The 17,561-nt window shown below is 52.4% G+C and overlaps 1 protein-coding gene across 2 annotated transcripts in view; it reads left to right on the forward strand.

Moving 5' to 3' along the window:
- ESRRB (estrogen related receptor beta) overlaps window positions 1-17,561 on the forward strand; it is a 176,697-nt gene that overhangs the window by 102,969 nt on the left and 56,167 nt on the right. For both annotated transcript variants that reach the window (XM_070594146.1, XM_070594145.1), the window contains one exon: window positions 11,215-11,624. In XM_070594146.1, the coding sequence (XP_070450247.1) occupies window positions 11,215-11,624 (410 nt within the window). The remainder of the gene's footprint in view (window positions 1-11,214; window positions 11,625-17,561) is intronic.

The following is a 17,561-nucleotide window of genomic DNA, read 5'->3' on the forward strand; positions in this document are numbered from 1 at the left end:
AATCAATGATGTAATGCGTATAGTCTCGTGCCCAGCATAGAGCAAGCCCTTGGTACGTGAGCACTGTCATCATCATTACAGACGTCAGAAGCGCGTCCTCAGTTAGTTGCGGTACCAGGTCCCCATCTGTCCACCTGAGTTAAGATGTCTCTTTGTCATCTGCCCAGGCTGCCCCTTAGCACAAAGACTGAAAAATTGAGTCAAGAAGAGAAATGGATGCTGGGAGCCTCAAGCTTCCTGTGTCATCCCTGCCGTGCATAAGGCCACATAGAAAGGGCCAGTGCCATGACCAGGCAGTGGAAGGAAGCATCCCCCTCACTGGGTCTGCACACTGTCCTGCACGAACACACTCGGCGAAGTGGCAGTGAGGCCCAGCACAGCACACGCAAAAGAGACTCGGATGTGTGACCACAGAGGAGCAGAGTGGAAGGCAGCAGTGTGAGCCAAGCGCCTTAAACACTGATTCCACTTTGGGTTGCATCAAGAGAAGTATAGTGTGTAGGATGATGGAGGTGTCAGTACTGCTCTGCTCTGCTCTAGTGAGAACTCAGCCTGGAGGGCTGTGCTCAGTTCGGATGCTCCCCTTTACAAGGAGCAGACAGAGCACATAGATTATTTTTGGAGGAGGGCAGAGTGTGAGGAGGAGCCACTCTAGGTCCAGAGGATGCTGCTCCTGGCCAGGGGAGGGCTCAGCAGGGAGCAGGAAGCTGCCTTCAGCGATCTCGATGGCTGGCCTATGGAGGCGGGTAGACTTGTTCTGCAGCTCCTGAGGGACAGAGCTGTGTAACCATAACTGGGAACTCCAGAGAGAAGAAATATTTTGGCTCTTGACAAAGAACTTTATTTTTAAACAAGCTGAGTGGTCTAGAGATGGAAGCACCCCGCTCCTGTACTGGTGATGTGCTGTCACTGGGGTCCCTGCAGGCAGCCAGGGACGGACCAGAGGCCTTCCAGGTCCTGCCCTGGCCTGAGCACCCCAGGCTGGGAGGGGGTTCCCTGCTCTTCCTCAAGCACGGCGCTTCCCCTGCGTGCCAGCCTCCCTCTCTTTCTTCAGGCCTCTGCGGAAATACCAGCTCCTAGAGAAGGCTCCTCTGGCCACCCTCTGCAGCCCGGCCCCAGCCTGCCGTCCGTCCCTTTCCCCTGCTCTTTCTTCGCAGCACTCCTCACTCACTGCATTTATACTATTTGGTTGTTTACTGATTGCATTAGTGAGGGTGGGTAACGCTAGCTGTTGTGACATACAACCCCAGGGCTTCAGCGGCTTAACACAACGCAGGTTTCTATCTCGCCCACAGGACATCTTGCTGGCGTGTTCGGCAGGCAGCCTTTCATGAGGGTATTCAGGTCCCAGCTCCTTCTAATTTGTGGTTCCTCCCTGGGGCCCCTTCCTGGGTCCTCTGGAGCCTCCGCCTGGATCCATGCAGCCTGCAGTTGGGGGAAGACAGAGAGAGGGTGGGACGGGGGGCAGGGGGGAGCGCCGTGGGAGATTTTTATGAGCCAGATAGGGGAGTGGCTTATATCCCTTTGCCCAAGTTCCATTGGCCAGGACCCCATCCCATGGTCACCGCTAACCACAAGGGAGACTGGGAAATGTCATTTTCCTCGTGTCTAGGAATAAAATGAAATTGCTTTTGGTGAACTCATAGCTGTCTCAGCTATACTTATTTATCAGATTGCATTGCACCTATGACATCATCTGTTGTTAAAGACACCATTATTTTTAGAACCGCTAATTAAATTAAACTATGACATGCTATGAATTCGAGATGCATTCTGATTGCCGAGATGATGAAATGTGAAAAAATGGTGTAACTTAGAGTCGATGAAATATGGTATTTTCCCTCCTTGAGGGCAGGAACCTGTCCACCTTGTGCCCCAGTCCCTCCCAGTGCTAGAATAGTGTCTGGCACACAGTAAATATTCAAGGAATAGTAATGGGATGAATGAGGGGTGGATAAAGGAATGAGATGGCCTGTGAATTGCTCTTTTGGTTAAACGTCAGACACCCCCCACCTTGTGTGAGCTATGGTGTCAGGGAATCAGGCCCTGCTCGTCTGCTTGAGCAGAGGTGCTACCCGGCTCACAAGCAGCTGCTGACAGCGACTCAGGCTCCCAGGACTCTGCCCCTGGCCGGCACCCTTCTCTGCTGCCAGCTTCGATATTCTTCTCCCTCGCTGCACGTTGGTGCCAAGTATGACCTTGCTCATGCCTGAGCTGTCCATCTTCCTGCTTCTGTCCCTGGAGAGGCAGCCCTGACGCCACAGATCTCACGGGAGAGACTCATTGGCCCAGCCCGGGTCAGGTGCACACCCCTGGCTCGGTCCGCTGGGCCAGGGGGTGGGAGGTCTGTAAGAACGTGGCAGTTCCTGTGGGAGCTCCATGTGTGCACACGAGTAAGAGAGAGAGAATGCTGGAGTCGGTGTCAGCTCCCAGGAGAGAGCCTCGGTAGTTCTAATGGTTGGTTCTAGTCATGCCTGAATAAGGAGGCCCTTTGCCTGAAAAGGGACTTTCTCGGTGCAAGTTCCAGCACACAGCGCGGGCACGCAAATGCATGATGATCATAATGTGTGGACCGGCAGATGCGTGGATGGGTGAATGATGGGAGGAGAGAGGGAGTAAGGCATCTCACTTGCTGTGAGATTTAACTTTTTAGAGACTGTAAATGAAGCCCTCTCCTTATTACCAAGAAGTGGTGCTAGTAGCAAGTGCTAAGATTTATTTATCGGGGACTTACTGTAGGCCAGGCACTGTTCTAAGCTCTTTTCTGTATTAACTCGCTAATCCTCAAGACCGCCCTATGAGACAAATACTATGATTGTCATCCTCACTTTACAGATGAGGAAACTGAGGCACAGAAAGGTTAATTACCCTGTAAAGGACAGAACTGGGATTCAAACTCAGGCAGTCCAGCTCCAGCCACTAAGTTCTGTGGCCCAGCCCCACGGCCACTGTGGGGATTGAATGCCGTCTAGAAACTGCTGAATCTGTTCAGTGACAGTTGGTGGGATGTTTGTGCCGGATCATGCTTCATACAGGGTGAAAATAACAGATTCAAGAAGAGTTAAGATAAATTCACAGATGTCAGATCTCCAATAGCTGTTGAAAGAAAGAACGCTAGAGGTGTATTTGGGGCATATTCTGAATTTGTGATGCTGTCCTTCCTCCCAACACACCCCTTTGGAGTGGTCAGAGCCCAGGGCTAATGTCAGAGCTGCTGGGTACCTTTGGGTCCTACATGAGGGCACTGGACTGAGGACGGAGCTGAGGGCTGAAGTTTCAAATTGGTCTCCCCAGAGGGGCCCCTTTTTCTAATTTGCACAAAGCCACAGTGTGAGCCAGCAGCGGCCGTCCCCTGTGGGCCGGGTCCCCAGGCTTTGCCCCTGGACCGGCCCCTCCCAACTGTCCCAGGGCAGCCACGCCACATCCAGTTGTCTCCTCCTGCTTTGACAGAGCCTCTCTCTTCTCATTATGATGGATGCAGCCTGGAAAATCATGGATAAAAAGCCCCGATTGAAAGGCACTAATTACTCATCATTATTTTCCATGCCGTAATTTGTGTGGAACGAGATTTCGATCAGTTGTCCGGGATCAGCCTGGTTTTGACTAATCTTTTGAAGGACAAGATGCTTAATTACAGATTTTTACCTGAGCTTCCGCGCACAGGGGAAGGCAGGCGCTCTCTGAAGCCGGTTTGCTACCTGGTCATTTGGAAGTCCTGGGTCCCAGAGGGGCCTCCAAGGGGAGGAAGAGAGAGAATGTTAGGAAAATGTTCCGAACAGACCAGATAAAATTGACCCACCACAAGAATGGAGCTGGGGTAACAACGTGGCCATGGAGGGTGGTGGGTGGGCTGCTGCCCGAGTCAGCTCACTCTCTTGGGCAGGTCACCAGCTCTCTGTGTCTCTAAACCCCCAGTCAGCCAGGCTCTCTCGTTGGTAACTGTGAGCGAGTCGCAGCTCCTCGGGGCTTCATTTCTCCTCTGAAAGTCACAGGGGAGGCAGGAGATCTCTGGGGACTTATGATGCGCTGGCTCCAGCTGTGCTGGGGTGTCTGTCCAGAGAAGTGGATCTACTGTTGGAAAATGCACATATGCAAGATTTCAATCACACAGGAATAGTAAAACACCATTTATTAAAATAGACGATTCAGACTACTCAGGGGGAAGGTCAATCTGAATTAATGAAATATCTGAGTTTAAGGAAAAAAATATAATTAATGGAACTGAGATGCACAGAATTGGATTAATCATCATCTTTGGTTCATAACACTTCTCATCACTGGTCTTCCCTCCCTCCCTCTCTACCTTTTTTTCCTCCCTCCCTCCCTTCTTTTCTTCCTTTCTCCCTCCCTCCCATGTGATAAGTGCCCATGACTCCATGTCGCAGCAGGATCACTGAGACCTTGACAGTCATTCACATCCAGTTGCCTGGTCTTCCTCATCCTGCCTCCCTATTAAAGGCTCCTTCTGCATCCTTTAACAGTATTTTTAAAGGGACTTTAGCTGTGTTTCTTTCAGGTACCTGAGGGGCTGTAGTAACAAATAAAGCCTTGCTGGCGGGTCTGTGGGTCTGCTCTAATGAACAGCTCCGCTGGCGCCTGGTTAGCAGATTAATTACAGAAATGTACGTGACAATCTCTCAGGTGTTCAGAAACCATTTTTCTTCTGTAGAGTGGATTCTCGTCTCAGCCTTATTTATCCTCTTAATTTGCCTAACCAACCACTCTCCCTCCTGGTAATGCCAAGTTTCTTGTGGAATTATCCTCAATTCTAGATCTGGGGACTTGGTTGAGGGAGGAGCTTAGCTGGGTTTAACCACAGGCTGCCAGCTGCTGAATTTTCTGGAAGGGTTTCCTGGAGAATTGCAACAGCAGCCAGTGTCCGACGAGTGTGTGCTGGGCGCTGGCACGTTCTGAAGGTTTTGCCTGCGCCGGCTCATGCTCGCCAGAACAGCCCTATGAGAGAGGTGTGGTGATTGCGCCCATTGTACAGATGAGGACCCTGAGGCCCAAAGAGGGTGACCTGTTTACTCAGAGTCAACAGCTACGGGTGTGGTAGAACTGACTTGTGTGACACCAGAGTCAGGCTCATAAGGTCAAGTGACTCAGCTGCTTGTTTCTGCTCTTCCAGGGGTGGCCCCGGCATGTGACCCAGGTTCTTGGTGTGGTGGGGTGGACTCTACCCAGTAGAAGAAAGCAAGCCGGACCCTGGGCTAATCAGGCCAGTCCACCCGCTTCCCTCCAGGAGCTTCTGTTTCTCCAGGAGCTTCTGTTTCTCCAGAAGCTTCTCCCCTGCTGCCTGCCCGCCAGCGGGCCACCTTGAGGGGGACAGATTCGTGGAGCCCTAGCTTAAAAATTTATGATGGCTCTTGCTGATATCCTGGAATTTCTTTTGGGTTTTGGGGCAAAATCGCTCAATAGTTTGGGTTTCATTCAGAACTTCCAAGATTCTGTTGGTCTCTGAATTAGGAATATCTTCAACCCACTTCGTTGTCCAGCAGGGCGATGTCCAGCAGAGGCAGAGACCGCCCCCCCAGTAAGCTCAGGCATCCCTGGAGGTCAGGCCACTCTGGGGTACAGGGCCCCCCACTGGATGCTACAAGAGCCAGGGCCAGGGCCGGGTGGGGGCGGGAGGAAGGCCCTGTCTAATCAGATGGCGGTGAAATTGAGGCCAGGGCAGCTCTGGCTGTGTTCCTGTTGTGAGATGGATCAAAGGGAAAATGATGCCTCAAGGGGCTTCGACCACTGACTACTGCTCTTTCAAAGGCTGCTTAGATGGGGCATCTGTCCCCTCCCCATAAAGTCAATAGTCATCAACCCACTTGGGAACTGAGTCCCAGCCAACCACAGATGATGGACTCGACAGGACTCCCTCCTCCCCAGAGCACAAGTGTCAGCCACCTCTCCCTTCCTCCCGAGGCTGCGCTCCTCCTGCACATGGTCTTGGCCACCCATCCCGTGGCCGCATCCTCCTGGGCCTTGGCTCCACCTCTGAAATCTTCCCTGACCAATCTCCTGTCCTGCAGCCTCCACTCCCTGGAAACTACCACACTCTTGGACTCGCCCTTTTCTCCCAGTTCCGCCCTTTCTGACATCATTCCCCTCTATCCCAAAACTACACTTTTCCTTTGTCCAACCCTCAGCTTCTGTGCCCCTGGCCCACCCTCTTCCCTTGTACATCTAAGTCTGGTTCTCAATGGGGGGCGATTTTGCCCCCCTGGGGAACATTTGGTAATGTCTGGAGAAGGTTTTTGTCTTGGAGGAAGGATGCTGTTGGTATCTAGTGGGTAGAGGCCAGGGATGCTCCAGAACATCCTGCAATGCACAGCACAGCCCCACAAAGAAGAGTTACCTGCCCCAAATAGCAGTAGTGACCAGCTTGGGACACCCAGATGTAAGGGGGCTGCTTCAGGGGGCTGGGCTCCCCCTGCCTTGGTGCTCCTGCAGACTGAGTTAAGGGGCCTGGTCAACCTTTGGCCCCTGATTTCTCTTTCCTCCTCTGCAGTTGCCGTTGCAAACTTTCTTCCTTTTCCTAGACCTCCCACCGTCAGCCTTCACCCCTGCGCCTCCCACCTCACGGAGTGAGTAGAGGCTGGATGGGGGTGAGGGGGTGGGAGACCTCTCAACTCCCCGCTCTGCCACCTCCAACTTCCCCTCTCCACGGCAGCCTTCTCTCTGCCTCCTGCTGGCTGCTTCAGCTAATGTCTCTTCCCACATTCCAGATTCCTGTCACACGCCTCCCAGGTCCCCTGAGGCAGCAGTTATTCCAGTGGGACTCCAACGTGGTGCCCCTAGGAATCACAACTGGGGTGCCAAAAACAAGCCAGGCAGACCAAAAATGCAGATTTCTTGGCCCCACATGCAGAGGTGCGTGGTCAGATTAGGACTGGGGTGGGGTCAGGTCCAGGAGGTTGGTTAGCTGTTCAATAAGCACCTCAGCTGACTGATGAGGCCGACCTGGAATTCGAGAAAAGCTGACATTTCCCTTCTGTATCTTCATTCACTCTGTCTGGACTTACCCTTCACCATCAGCGTTTCATTCACTGTCTACTCGGGGAGAGACGGGGATGAGTAATTGTCCTGGGTCAGTAGATGGGATCAGGTTTGCCCAGGGCAAACTGGAAATGGTATGGATTCCATAATTTTTAAATACCTTAAATTCCTTCCATTCTTCACACCCTGCCTCCTCATCAAAGAAACCGAGAATCACTGACAATAACAACAAAATGTTCCTTCTCCACCCCCAGCCCCCCCAAGTTCAAGTGGATGGCGCTGCCTGAAGGTGTTCAGGAGGCCCCCAGCCTCACCCCTTCCTCTGCCCTTTGCAGCCAAACTTCTTGAAAGAATTATCTGCGTTTCTACTTCCTCCAGCCATCACAGCGTGGCTTCCGTCCCCACCATGCCTTGAAGTCCCCAGCCCCCTCCTGACCGCTCTCTGCAGTGGTCAGTGGCCCTTCGGACTTCCTCGGACCTTGTAGGTGTGTGTGACCTGCTCCCACCACCTCCTCATTGCATTTCCACAACAGGCTCTCTTTTTATTCTCTTCCAACTCTTCTGGCCAATTCTTCTCTGTCCTCTTCCTGGACTTCTGTCCATCTGTCTTTCCTATAAATTTTGCTTTTGGATGAATGAAGAATGAGCTGGAGGTCAAGGACAGACGGACAGAGGGGAGGCAGCTTTCTTGGAGGGTCCTGTCTCTCTAGCAACTTTCTTTCCCCTGCCCTGTTCTGTGCCCCCAGAGAGTTCTCGACTCTCACACTATAGGTCAAGATATGACAGCCAGGAGGGTCCAGGGCTTAGGAGCTCTGCTCTGCGTTTTTTAAGGGCTGTGAACCTGGGGCCCCTGCCCGGGGCAGCTCTTTTTGAGGCCTGGTATCGGGGAGGCAGAGTCCTCTGGAGCACAGGACTTGGCCCTGGGCAGCCAGACAGTGCGGGTCAGCACCCCAGCTTCTCCTGGCACTCAGGTGACCTGGGAGAAGCTCTGAGCTCTGGCTCCTCTCTTCTGGAAAGTGGGTATAGCAGTGTCTGGCAGACAGGTTGTGAGGGTTAAATATGATGGTACAAAAGAAGGTGTCCGACGTGCTGGGCTGGTGAATGGCCACTAGTCTGGTTCAGCCTCTGAAGCAGAGGGGCAGCCAGGCAGCCCTGGAGAGCGGAAAAACCAGGCAGAAGAGTCTGGAAGGGATTTTGAACACAGAAAAGAAGCTGGGCCCCGGGGTTCTTCACTCAGTCTGTAAATATGGATGAGCGAGTGATGGACGAATGAGGCAAGACCAGCAGGCTCGGCAGGGAGCCCCCCTCAGCTCACGGGCCCCCTGGCTTTTCTGGTGCTCTGCACACCTGTGTTTGTTAAGTTTCTGTCCTTTCCGTGAGAGGCTGAGCTTCCTGAGATCCGGGGCTGTGCTGGTCACGTCCCGTTATCTGGCCAGCACTTGACACATAGTAGGTGCCTGAAATACATGTTGGCTCTCCCTGGAAAAGACATTCTAGTGGGGTCAAAATAATGGTCACAGATAGGAGAAGGCTGCTGGAATGAAGTCGCTGGACTCCCCCAGTGGGCCTCAGGCACTGAACGAGTGGCCGGCTGTGTGTGCACATTCTGACTGGGGTCAGCGTCCAGTTTGCTTCCTCTCAGCCCTGGAGTCTCGGACCCACCGAGGCCTGGAGGCGGGATCTGGACAGGGTGCGTGTGGGCTGCAGAGCCCATGGCAGGATACTTTGTGCTCTTCTGAATGGAGGGGAGGGCAGGAGGGGAAACCACAGCTTAGGGGACGAAACCGTGGCCCGCCCTGGCTGTCCTTCAGGGTTGGCTGAGCCATGAGGCCGAGGGAAAATTGTGGCCTACTGCCCCCCGGGAGGGGCTGCGGGCTCCCTGTCTCCTTCCCTCGGGGCACGTGGTTCTTGTCCGTCCAAGGGACCAATCTGAAGCGGGTGGCGTATAAGACATACTCACGAAATGGGAGTTGCTATAATTGCTGTTTACATCAAGCGTATCTCTTGAAATCTCCAGCTCTCATGAGCTTGGGGGAGGGGTGGAGTTGGAGGACTGAGGTCTGGGGGCTGTCTGTCCCAGCAGGGTTTGTCACAGGGGGCCTGGGGATGTCCCTGTGAACTGCAGAGCCTGAGCAGTGAGCAGGAGAGGCTGACAACTGAAAGAGCACCTGGGCAGCTCCCGCCTGCTGTGCAGGGCGTTCTGGGAGGTAACCCAAAGGCCCGTTGTGCCTGCTCAGGCAGATTCTCCGTCTGGAATATGACCTGCTAGGCTGATGTCATTTCCTGAGGACACACCAGGGACCCGCTGGTGGATGGAGGGAGGCAGGTGGCCATGCAGAGCCCAGGGAGCTGATGGGGCACCTGCCAGAGATATAAACGGGCCCAGAGGAGCCCCTCAACTGGAGTGCCCTCTGCCGACATAAGGGAAACTTGGGGCACGTAGGAGATGCGTCTCAGAGGACTCGGGAACATTCAGATTGGAACCGGAGACCAGGAGCCTCTATCTTCAAACGCTCCATTCCAGTGGATGATAAACTTCTTGAGAGTAGGAGCCTTGTATGTATCTTTTATCTTTTTATCGGAAGCAGCTCTCAGCTTCTGATTAGACCTGTCTGTGGGGCGATGATTTCCCTGTGTCTGGTCGCGTTCATGTAGATGGATGGGCCAGCCCCTTGGGAGGTGTACTAACTAGAAGATCATTACTGGGGCCAGGGGCCGTGGACGCCCCTCCCCGTCATACGATTGCATTCAGTATTCCGGGGTGCTGGTGGTGCCAAGGTGGTAGCGTCAGGGTGGGCTTTGTGGGTGTGATAAGGTGGTCCTTTCCCCAGGTGGTGACCAGTCCTTTCCTCAGTGGGCTGCTCACAAAACAGGAGCTACCTCTGGGGGTCGTTGGAGGTGGGACTGTGGCCGCTCCCCCCCTGCCCCCCATGGGCCCTCCAGCACTGAGGCCCTCCCTCCCAGGGCGGAGCCATCTTTCCACCAATGGGGCTGTGCTGCCAGCCTCTCCAGCTCTTTGCATTCTCCAGGACCTTTCCCTTTCCTTTCCCCTGCTCCTCCTGCAGAAGCCTTGGCCTCCTCTTTACCTCCACATGGCCAGGCCAGGCCAGGAACAGAAGGACCCCGACCCACCCTCGTGGCTCAGGTCCTGGCTGGCTCCAGAGGTCTTGAGTGTGGGCTGCAGCTGGGCTTCACAGAACCACACTTTTGTCTCATGTGAGCTCTTGCCCATGCGGAGAGCGGCCCCTCCATCCTGGGGGCTGGGCTGTGAGAGGCTCACATCTTGCCTGTCTTCTCACCCACCCAGCATGCTTCTGGGAGGAGGGGCTTTCATTCCGGGAAACATTTTGTGACTTTTCGTAGTGATCCTGCCATGTCGGTAATGCTCCCTCGACTTGGGGGTGAGGCAGGGAGACTTAAAGGTTGAAACTTAAGGTCAAGAAGCAGCTGGAAGATGCACAGAGTCGGGGTTGGAGAGCTCCCCCATGCTGCCTGATGGAGGCACAGCCTCTTAAAGGGGAAGGGCTGGGCACAAGCCACCTGCTCAGGGGCTAGGAAGGGAAATGAGAGAGGGGGCCTGGAGCCACCCGCTACACGTGCGCTGGGCCAGAGGCAAAACCCAGAGGGCAGCCAGTTTGGCTGGGGCCTTTGCCACAAGCCCTGCCTCTTGCCCTGACTGGTTGCCTTGGCATCTCTGTTCTCAATCTCAATGATGACGGTGCTCAGGGGAAATGTCAAGCTTGGACTTACCTGATGGCCCAGTCAGGCCAGGTGAAGTGGGTTATCAGGTCATTGTACTGAGGGTGTCTGGTCCAGGGTCTGACATACCCGGACTTTCACTTTTAGGCAGCATGTCTCACTGTTGTGCGGGAAGATTGGCCCAATATTTTGGCTGATTTGTTAGCACTTTTTGTCACCCTCAAGCCAGCAATTTGCAGAGCGCTGGGGAGCCTAATCTGAAGTTTATTGAGCACACATAGCTCCTTCTTTGAGAACTCAGAAAGTTCTGGGGGGTGATGCCAGAAATTTGCTCTGGGCTGAGCCGGTTCTTGACCAATTGACATTCTCAGCCAGCATTTTATCTCATCAACGCCTTAGCCTGAGCTAAACCCCTCCCCAGCTGCCCCACCCATTGGGTGCCCGGAGCCCAAAGCTAATTCCTGGGACAGTGTCACACCCACCGCGCCCTCCTCGGAGCTGACTTCCCGCGCTCTGTGTCCACAGGCTGCTGAACAGAATGTCTGCAGACGACCGGCACCTGAGCTCCAGCTGCGGGTCCTTCATCAAGACGGAGCCGTCCAGCCCGTCCTCGGGCATCGACGCCCTCAGCCACCACAGCCCCAGTGGCTCATCCGACGCCAGCGGTGGCTTCGGCCTGGCCCTGGGTGCCCACGCCAACGGTCTGGACTCGCCGCCCATGTTTGCAGGCGCTGGGCTGGGAGGCACCCCGTGCCGCAAGAGCTACGAGGACTGTGCCAGTGGCATCATGGAGGACTCGGCCATCAAGTGCGAGTACATGCTTAACGCCATCCCCAAGCGCCTGTGCCTCGTGTGTGGGGACATTGCCTCTGGCTACCACTACGGTGTGGCCTCCTGCGAGGCCTGCAAGGCCTTCTTTAAGAGGACCATCCAAGGTGCGTGGCCACAAGGCCGGGCCAGGCTGGGGTGTGGGTGGGGGGCGCCTGGCCCGCGGGTCCAGCAGGAACCGGGTGATTCCTGCCAGCTACTAGGCCGGGTCTGGGCGCCGCTGAGCAGAGGTTCCATCGGCTCCCTTTTCTGTCTCTCGGGGTTTCTCTTTCTGGGATTCTGAATAAGGATTTCGTCCAGCACTGTTGTTGGGGTGGCATGCGCTCCTCTACGGGGCCCCGGGAAACTCACAGCAATACCTCACCACACCGTGCCTCTCACTGGTCTGGGGAACAGTCTCAATTGTGTGGCCCTAAAAAGCTGATCTTTTGGGGGAAAAAAAATAGCATTAGTTTGCCTTGCAATTCCAGACCTCTTGCAATATAAAGGGTCCCTCACTTGGTTTTGATCTTTTTTAATTGCACGAGTGAAACATGCATCTTTTCTTCATTGCAAGAGTCGGCAGACAGAGCAAGGGAAAGATCCCCCTGACCACCCACCCTGTCTGATCCCTCTGTGGCCTGTCTTCTGGGGCTTTTTCAGTGCATCTGCATATCAACTGAGTCATGTCCCCCTGGCCATGGGGGTGGCTGTTTCTTTCAATGGGTGCTGGAGTGAATGATTCTGACGAAGGTGCTCAAGAGCCCTGAGGGGTGCCCTCTGTAAAGTCACTCCAGGGAAAATGGGGATCAGGATGGGTCCACCCTCAAAGGCTTGTTGTCAAGTTCATGGCACAGGAGGAACGGCTCTGCACACAGAACAACAGACGGGGGTAGAGCACTCGCTTCGTTCATTCAGCCAGGTATCTGTTGAGTACCTACTAAGCACCAGCCGTTGTTCCAGGTGGTGGTGCTAAGATAGACACAAATCGCTGCTCATGCAGGTAACTGAGATGAGCTGATGCTATCCCACTGGGACAGAAACTGCAAACCAGACTCAGAAAACCAGAGCCCTGTCCTGTCCCTGGCCTGGGTCCCTCGTCCAGGACCCTGCCCCGCTGTCCCGAGGGTGTCCTCCCTTCCTGCCCCCCGTTTCCTTTTAGGAGGAGTCAGGCTGAGCTTCCCTAGGATGATTTTCAGTTTATTCATTCAACTGAAAAACTGAATAACCATTCAAATATTATTCAAATATTGGTTTAAATTTCTTGTGACAATTTATTTATTAAACCAATCGAGGGCATTAGGATTGGCTGTGTTTCCAATTCTGTCTGTTAGTTGAGACTAACCACCCGGCTCCTGGGTCAGGTGGCTCCACACACAACCTTACAGCTGCATGCCCTTGGGCGCACTGCCTCAGTTTCTCTCCGTGCTTTGGTTTCCTCATCAGTAAAGTGAGATGACGTCATTCCTACGGCACACAGAGCTGTGAAAAGAGGATTAAGTGAGTTAACATATATGAAGCACTTAGCATGTTGCCTGGCACTTAGTCAGTGCTAACTAATGTTTGCAATTATTCCTTTCACTTTTGCAGTATCACTTAAGACGTATTACTGAGACAGCAGACACACATTTTGCTTTATCTTACAGAGCAAGCTTTTGTAACTATACTTGAATAAAACAGAGTAATTATTATTTTGACTTAACAGGATTTAAATCATTTTAAGCTATTTTAGTTATAACTAATATTTGTTTTCTAAATGAACCCTTTAAAATAAAAAGGTAAAAACTCAAATAGCGCAAAGAGGAAAACAGGAAAAAGTAAGTTTTCCTAAAACTCCAGACCCCAGTTCCCTGTATCTTCCCCCAAAGGGGCCGTGATACCAGCTTCTTTCAGCAACTGTTCATTGAGTCCCTTTGCGTCAGGTGCTGTGCTGCCCTCCAGCCCAGGGAATGGATGCACCCGGGGCCCTGCCGGCTTCACGCCCCCAAGTCTGGGGCCTGGAATCGGTTTGAAAAACACTGCTTAGTGACTCTGAGTCTCCTGACTCAGCCAGGGTTGCAAAACTCCAGTTTTCTATCCAACCAATACCACGGGATATTTGACAAATACACAAGAGATACTCAAACCAATTTAAGTTACTGAAACAGCAGCGTTTTTCTTCCCAAATTGGGAAGTGGTCTTGGTGAGGTTGCCATTCTTGGAGACTCTTCGAGATGAGTTTTTGAAAAATTGCTTTTTAGGAGACAATGACATTTTCTTCTCTCCATATTGTTCTTAAGTGAGCTGGAGAGTTCTGGGTCCCATTTTCTGAAAGCAGAGGCTGAGAAAGCAGAGACTCAGAAACCCCACTGCACCCTCAGCTGAGGCCGGGGTGCCGAGAATGGCCTGGGCAATCAGGTCCACTGAAAGGATTTGTAAATAGTCTTATTATTTGCTCCCACAGACGGGATAATGATCTCTCCCTAGAAGTCGAAGGAAAACAGCAGCACTTAGAGCAATGAGAGCTGACCTGCTCTGGTCTCTTTCTCACAAGAGGTGTTTCACATTTATAATCAGAGGTTTCTATCTAGAAGAGGGAAAAGTACACTCTAAACCTGATTGGGTTGCTTTGGTTATTTTATTAAGTCTTTGGCTTTGTTCTAACGAAGATTTTGATTTTGTTGCTTCTGAACATAATAGTTGTAGAAAATTTGGAAAACATAGGAAAGGTATAAAGAGGAAAAGAACGAACGATGACTGGACAACCACAGAGATTGGCTGAGAAGTGAGTGAGCGTTTACTGAGCCCCCACTCCGAGGAAGGAATTGCAGGGGACGTAGGAGAGGAGACCGGTAACCGCCCTCAAGAAGCTTCGAGCACAGTCTGCCGGCGCAGCCCCAGGCTCCCCATCAGGGCACAGTGTCCTCAGCACCCACCCAAGTAATGAGGATATTCAGGCCGTTTTTGAAAAGTCCAGTAACTTGGACTGGGAGCCTTTCGTCATAGAAGGCTCCCTTCACAAATCCACGGAAATGCTTGGAAAGCTCTGAAAATCCTGTAGCTCACACCCGCCTCCCTCCTCCTGTCACTTCAGTCTCCTCAAGTCAGTGGTTCCGCCAATGTGGGAAGACATCTTGCAGAAACAGAGATGTCATGACTGACGTAGGGAGAAAGCCCTCAGACGGCCAGCCCTTCTCTACAGATACTTCCTGAGTGCTCCCTGAGTGCTTGGCTGTGCTGTGGCTAGCACTGCAGGACGGCCAGGGCCACGAGGGAAGAGCTGGGAGATGCGGGCAAAGTACATCCTGCAGGCCGGCCTCTTGCTTTTGTAAATCAGGTTGTGCTGGAGCTCAGCCCCACCCGTTCCTTTACTCTTGTTTGTGTCTCCTTTGGTGCCTTGGTTGAGTAGTTGTGACAGAGACCTTCTGGCCACAAAACCTAAGACATTGACATTTTTCTGGCCCTTTGCAGAAAAAATTGGCACTTCCCTGCACGATAGTATTGCACAAGGCAGATGCAACTCCCCTGCCCTCATCGGGCTTAAAGTCAACCCTCAGTAGTGCATGTGTGTTTATTACGACTTTGCCTGCCCGAGTCTATGTTAAGAAAGCAAGTGTGTTGTTGGAGCTGGGGATTATGACACTCACCCAGAATAGATGGGCTCAGAGATGGACAAAAAGGCATCTTCCAGAAGGGACAGAGTGGCTCCATGGTAAAGGAGATAACCCCCACCCTGATTGAATTTACTGGCAGATCTGAAGGAAAAAAGGTGCCCGTGGAAGAGGATTGGCCAGCCCTGGAGGCCTAGGAAAAGAAGGCAGTCTTCACAAAGGCACCACTCCTAAGAAAGGAGAGTCAGCCTGGGCACAGCCTGACGTGACGAAACATTCAATTGATCCGATTAACGTCTTTCTGCTTATGGTCTGGTTCCCCTGTAGGTTTTCTGCTTGGAGTGAACTTACTGGTCAGGCAGATCAGTTTCTCCTTGTACTTGAGTGTGCTGGCATCCTTGGGCTTATACATCAGGTTCCTGAGTTTGGGCAATGTGAGTCTGCCTCTGAGAGATGGACCCCTTTTCTGTGGCTGGCAGAGTCAGGCTTCTGGATGATAGGGCTGAGGGCCGGATTGTGGACTGTGATACTGACCCCACAGTAATGAAAACCTTTGTAATGAGTACCAGGAAAGAGGTGGCCTTTGGGGGAGCCACCTGGGGGACTTTTCCAAGTTGTACCCCTAAACCTTGACCCTGTGACCATGTTTCATTCTCAGCAGTGACCCCGCCTCCTGTTCCATTGAGGATGGAGAAGCGTCAGAGGGGAACTCCCTCACTTGTTGCCGCCAGTCCTACCCACTCTCCCCCAAGTCTGCAGTCTTTTTCGTTCGTGGCCTGTGCAGTTATTCATTGCTTCCCACTCCTGCCGGAAGAGATGTCCCCTACCCAGGCTCAGCTCTGCTCAGGCATTGGCTCCATCTCTTCCCCACCTCCCAAAGACCCTCCTACCCGTTATCTCCTCTCTTTTATCTCCTCACTTTCCACAGTTGGCTTCCTTCTATCAGCATTTAAATACTTGCAGTATCTCCAATCTTTAAAAAACCACCCATATCCTTTCAACCTTCAGCTTCCAGGTCCCCCTTTCTCTTCCTCTTCTCAGTTCTTGACCCACCTTATGTGCCCAGTATCTTCTCCTGCCCTTGGCTCAGTTGCCTCCGGAGCCAGGATGATTCAGCCAATTCCATAGCTCTTGTCCTCAGCCTCTCCCGTGAGCTCTCCAGTGCCTGTAACACCTAATGGATATTTACACTTGGATGTCCCAGAAGCACCCCAAATGCAACAAGTCCTAACCAGGAGCTGTGTCCCTGCCATCAAATGTTTCTCCTTGTATTCTCAAGTCAGTGCCTGCGTCACTCCTCCAGTGCTCAAGCCAGAAATGGGTCTTATCCTTAGCTCTGCTTCCTGCCCCCCATCCCAAACCAGCATCCCAGCAGCCACATCCTCTTCGTCTCCCCCATTCATATCTCTTGACCCAACGGCTTCTCCATTCCCCCTTCTTAAGTCCAGGCCACCGCTGACCACTGACGACAGTCACTTTTACTCTGGTCTCTTGGCTGCTGGCTCACCTCTTCCCAGTCTGTTTTCTTCAGAGCTGCCAGAGAGACCTTCCTGAACACACATCAGAACATGTCACTCTTCTATCTTGCTTGTCGGTAAAATCAAAGCTCCAGAGTGTGGCTGAGGCTGTCCTCTGGGATGGCCCCACCTTGACCTTGCAGCCTCATCTCGTGCTACTCTCCCTTGCAGGCTGCAGGGCAGCCTGACTGCTCTGTTTTCCACTCCCCAGGCCCTGTCGCTTGCTTTCAATATCTAGACTTTGCACCTAGTCTTCTCTTTGCTCTCCCTCCCAACCTCCAGTCCCTATTTTTATCTATTAGGTCTCAAGTTAGCTGCCATTTCCTCCAGGAAGCCTTCTCCGACTTACTCTTCTCATGACATAGATAGCGCCCCTCCTGGATGCTCGTGTGAATCTCCTCCCAGCACAACAACAACAGTTACCACACTGTATGGTTCTTGCTGTTACTTGTCTGGTTCCCCGAGATGATTTTAAGCTCCTAAGGAACAGTGTCACATTTATCTTGATTTTTGCCAAATGCCACATCCTCCCACAGCACCCGGCACGTAGGAGGTTCTCAATGTGTCTGAATAGCAGGCGATCCCCAAAGGGGTCCCCCATTTTCCTAATGAGGACAAACCAAGGAAGTTTGGCCAGTTTGCATATGTAAACTTTTAGGGATCTAGATAAAACAGTCAAATGTCTACTTATAACAAGAAGTGAATTTTAGTTATACTTGCATATTTTAAGTCACATTGTGTAAAACAATGTATTTTTTTAAAAAAAACTTTTTGTAGTCACATTTTGTGAAGCAAGGTTTATCTAATTTTTCACTTGAATCTTTGATAAAAGTGTCTCAGCCTGCTCTCAGGCCACCTTCTGAGTCTTTTTTTTTTTTTTGAGGAAGATTAGCCCGGAGCTAACATCTGCTGCCAATCCTCCTCTTTTTGCTGAGGAAGACTGGCCCTGAGCTAACAT

Source organism: Equus przewalskii, chromosome 25 (assembly GCF_037783145.1).
Source record: "Equus przewalskii isolate Varuska chromosome 25, EquPr2, whole genome shotgun sequence".
In the NCBI taxonomy this organism is placed as follows: domain Eukaryota; kingdom Metazoa; phylum Chordata; class Mammalia; order Perissodactyla; family Equidae; genus Equus; species Equus przewalskii.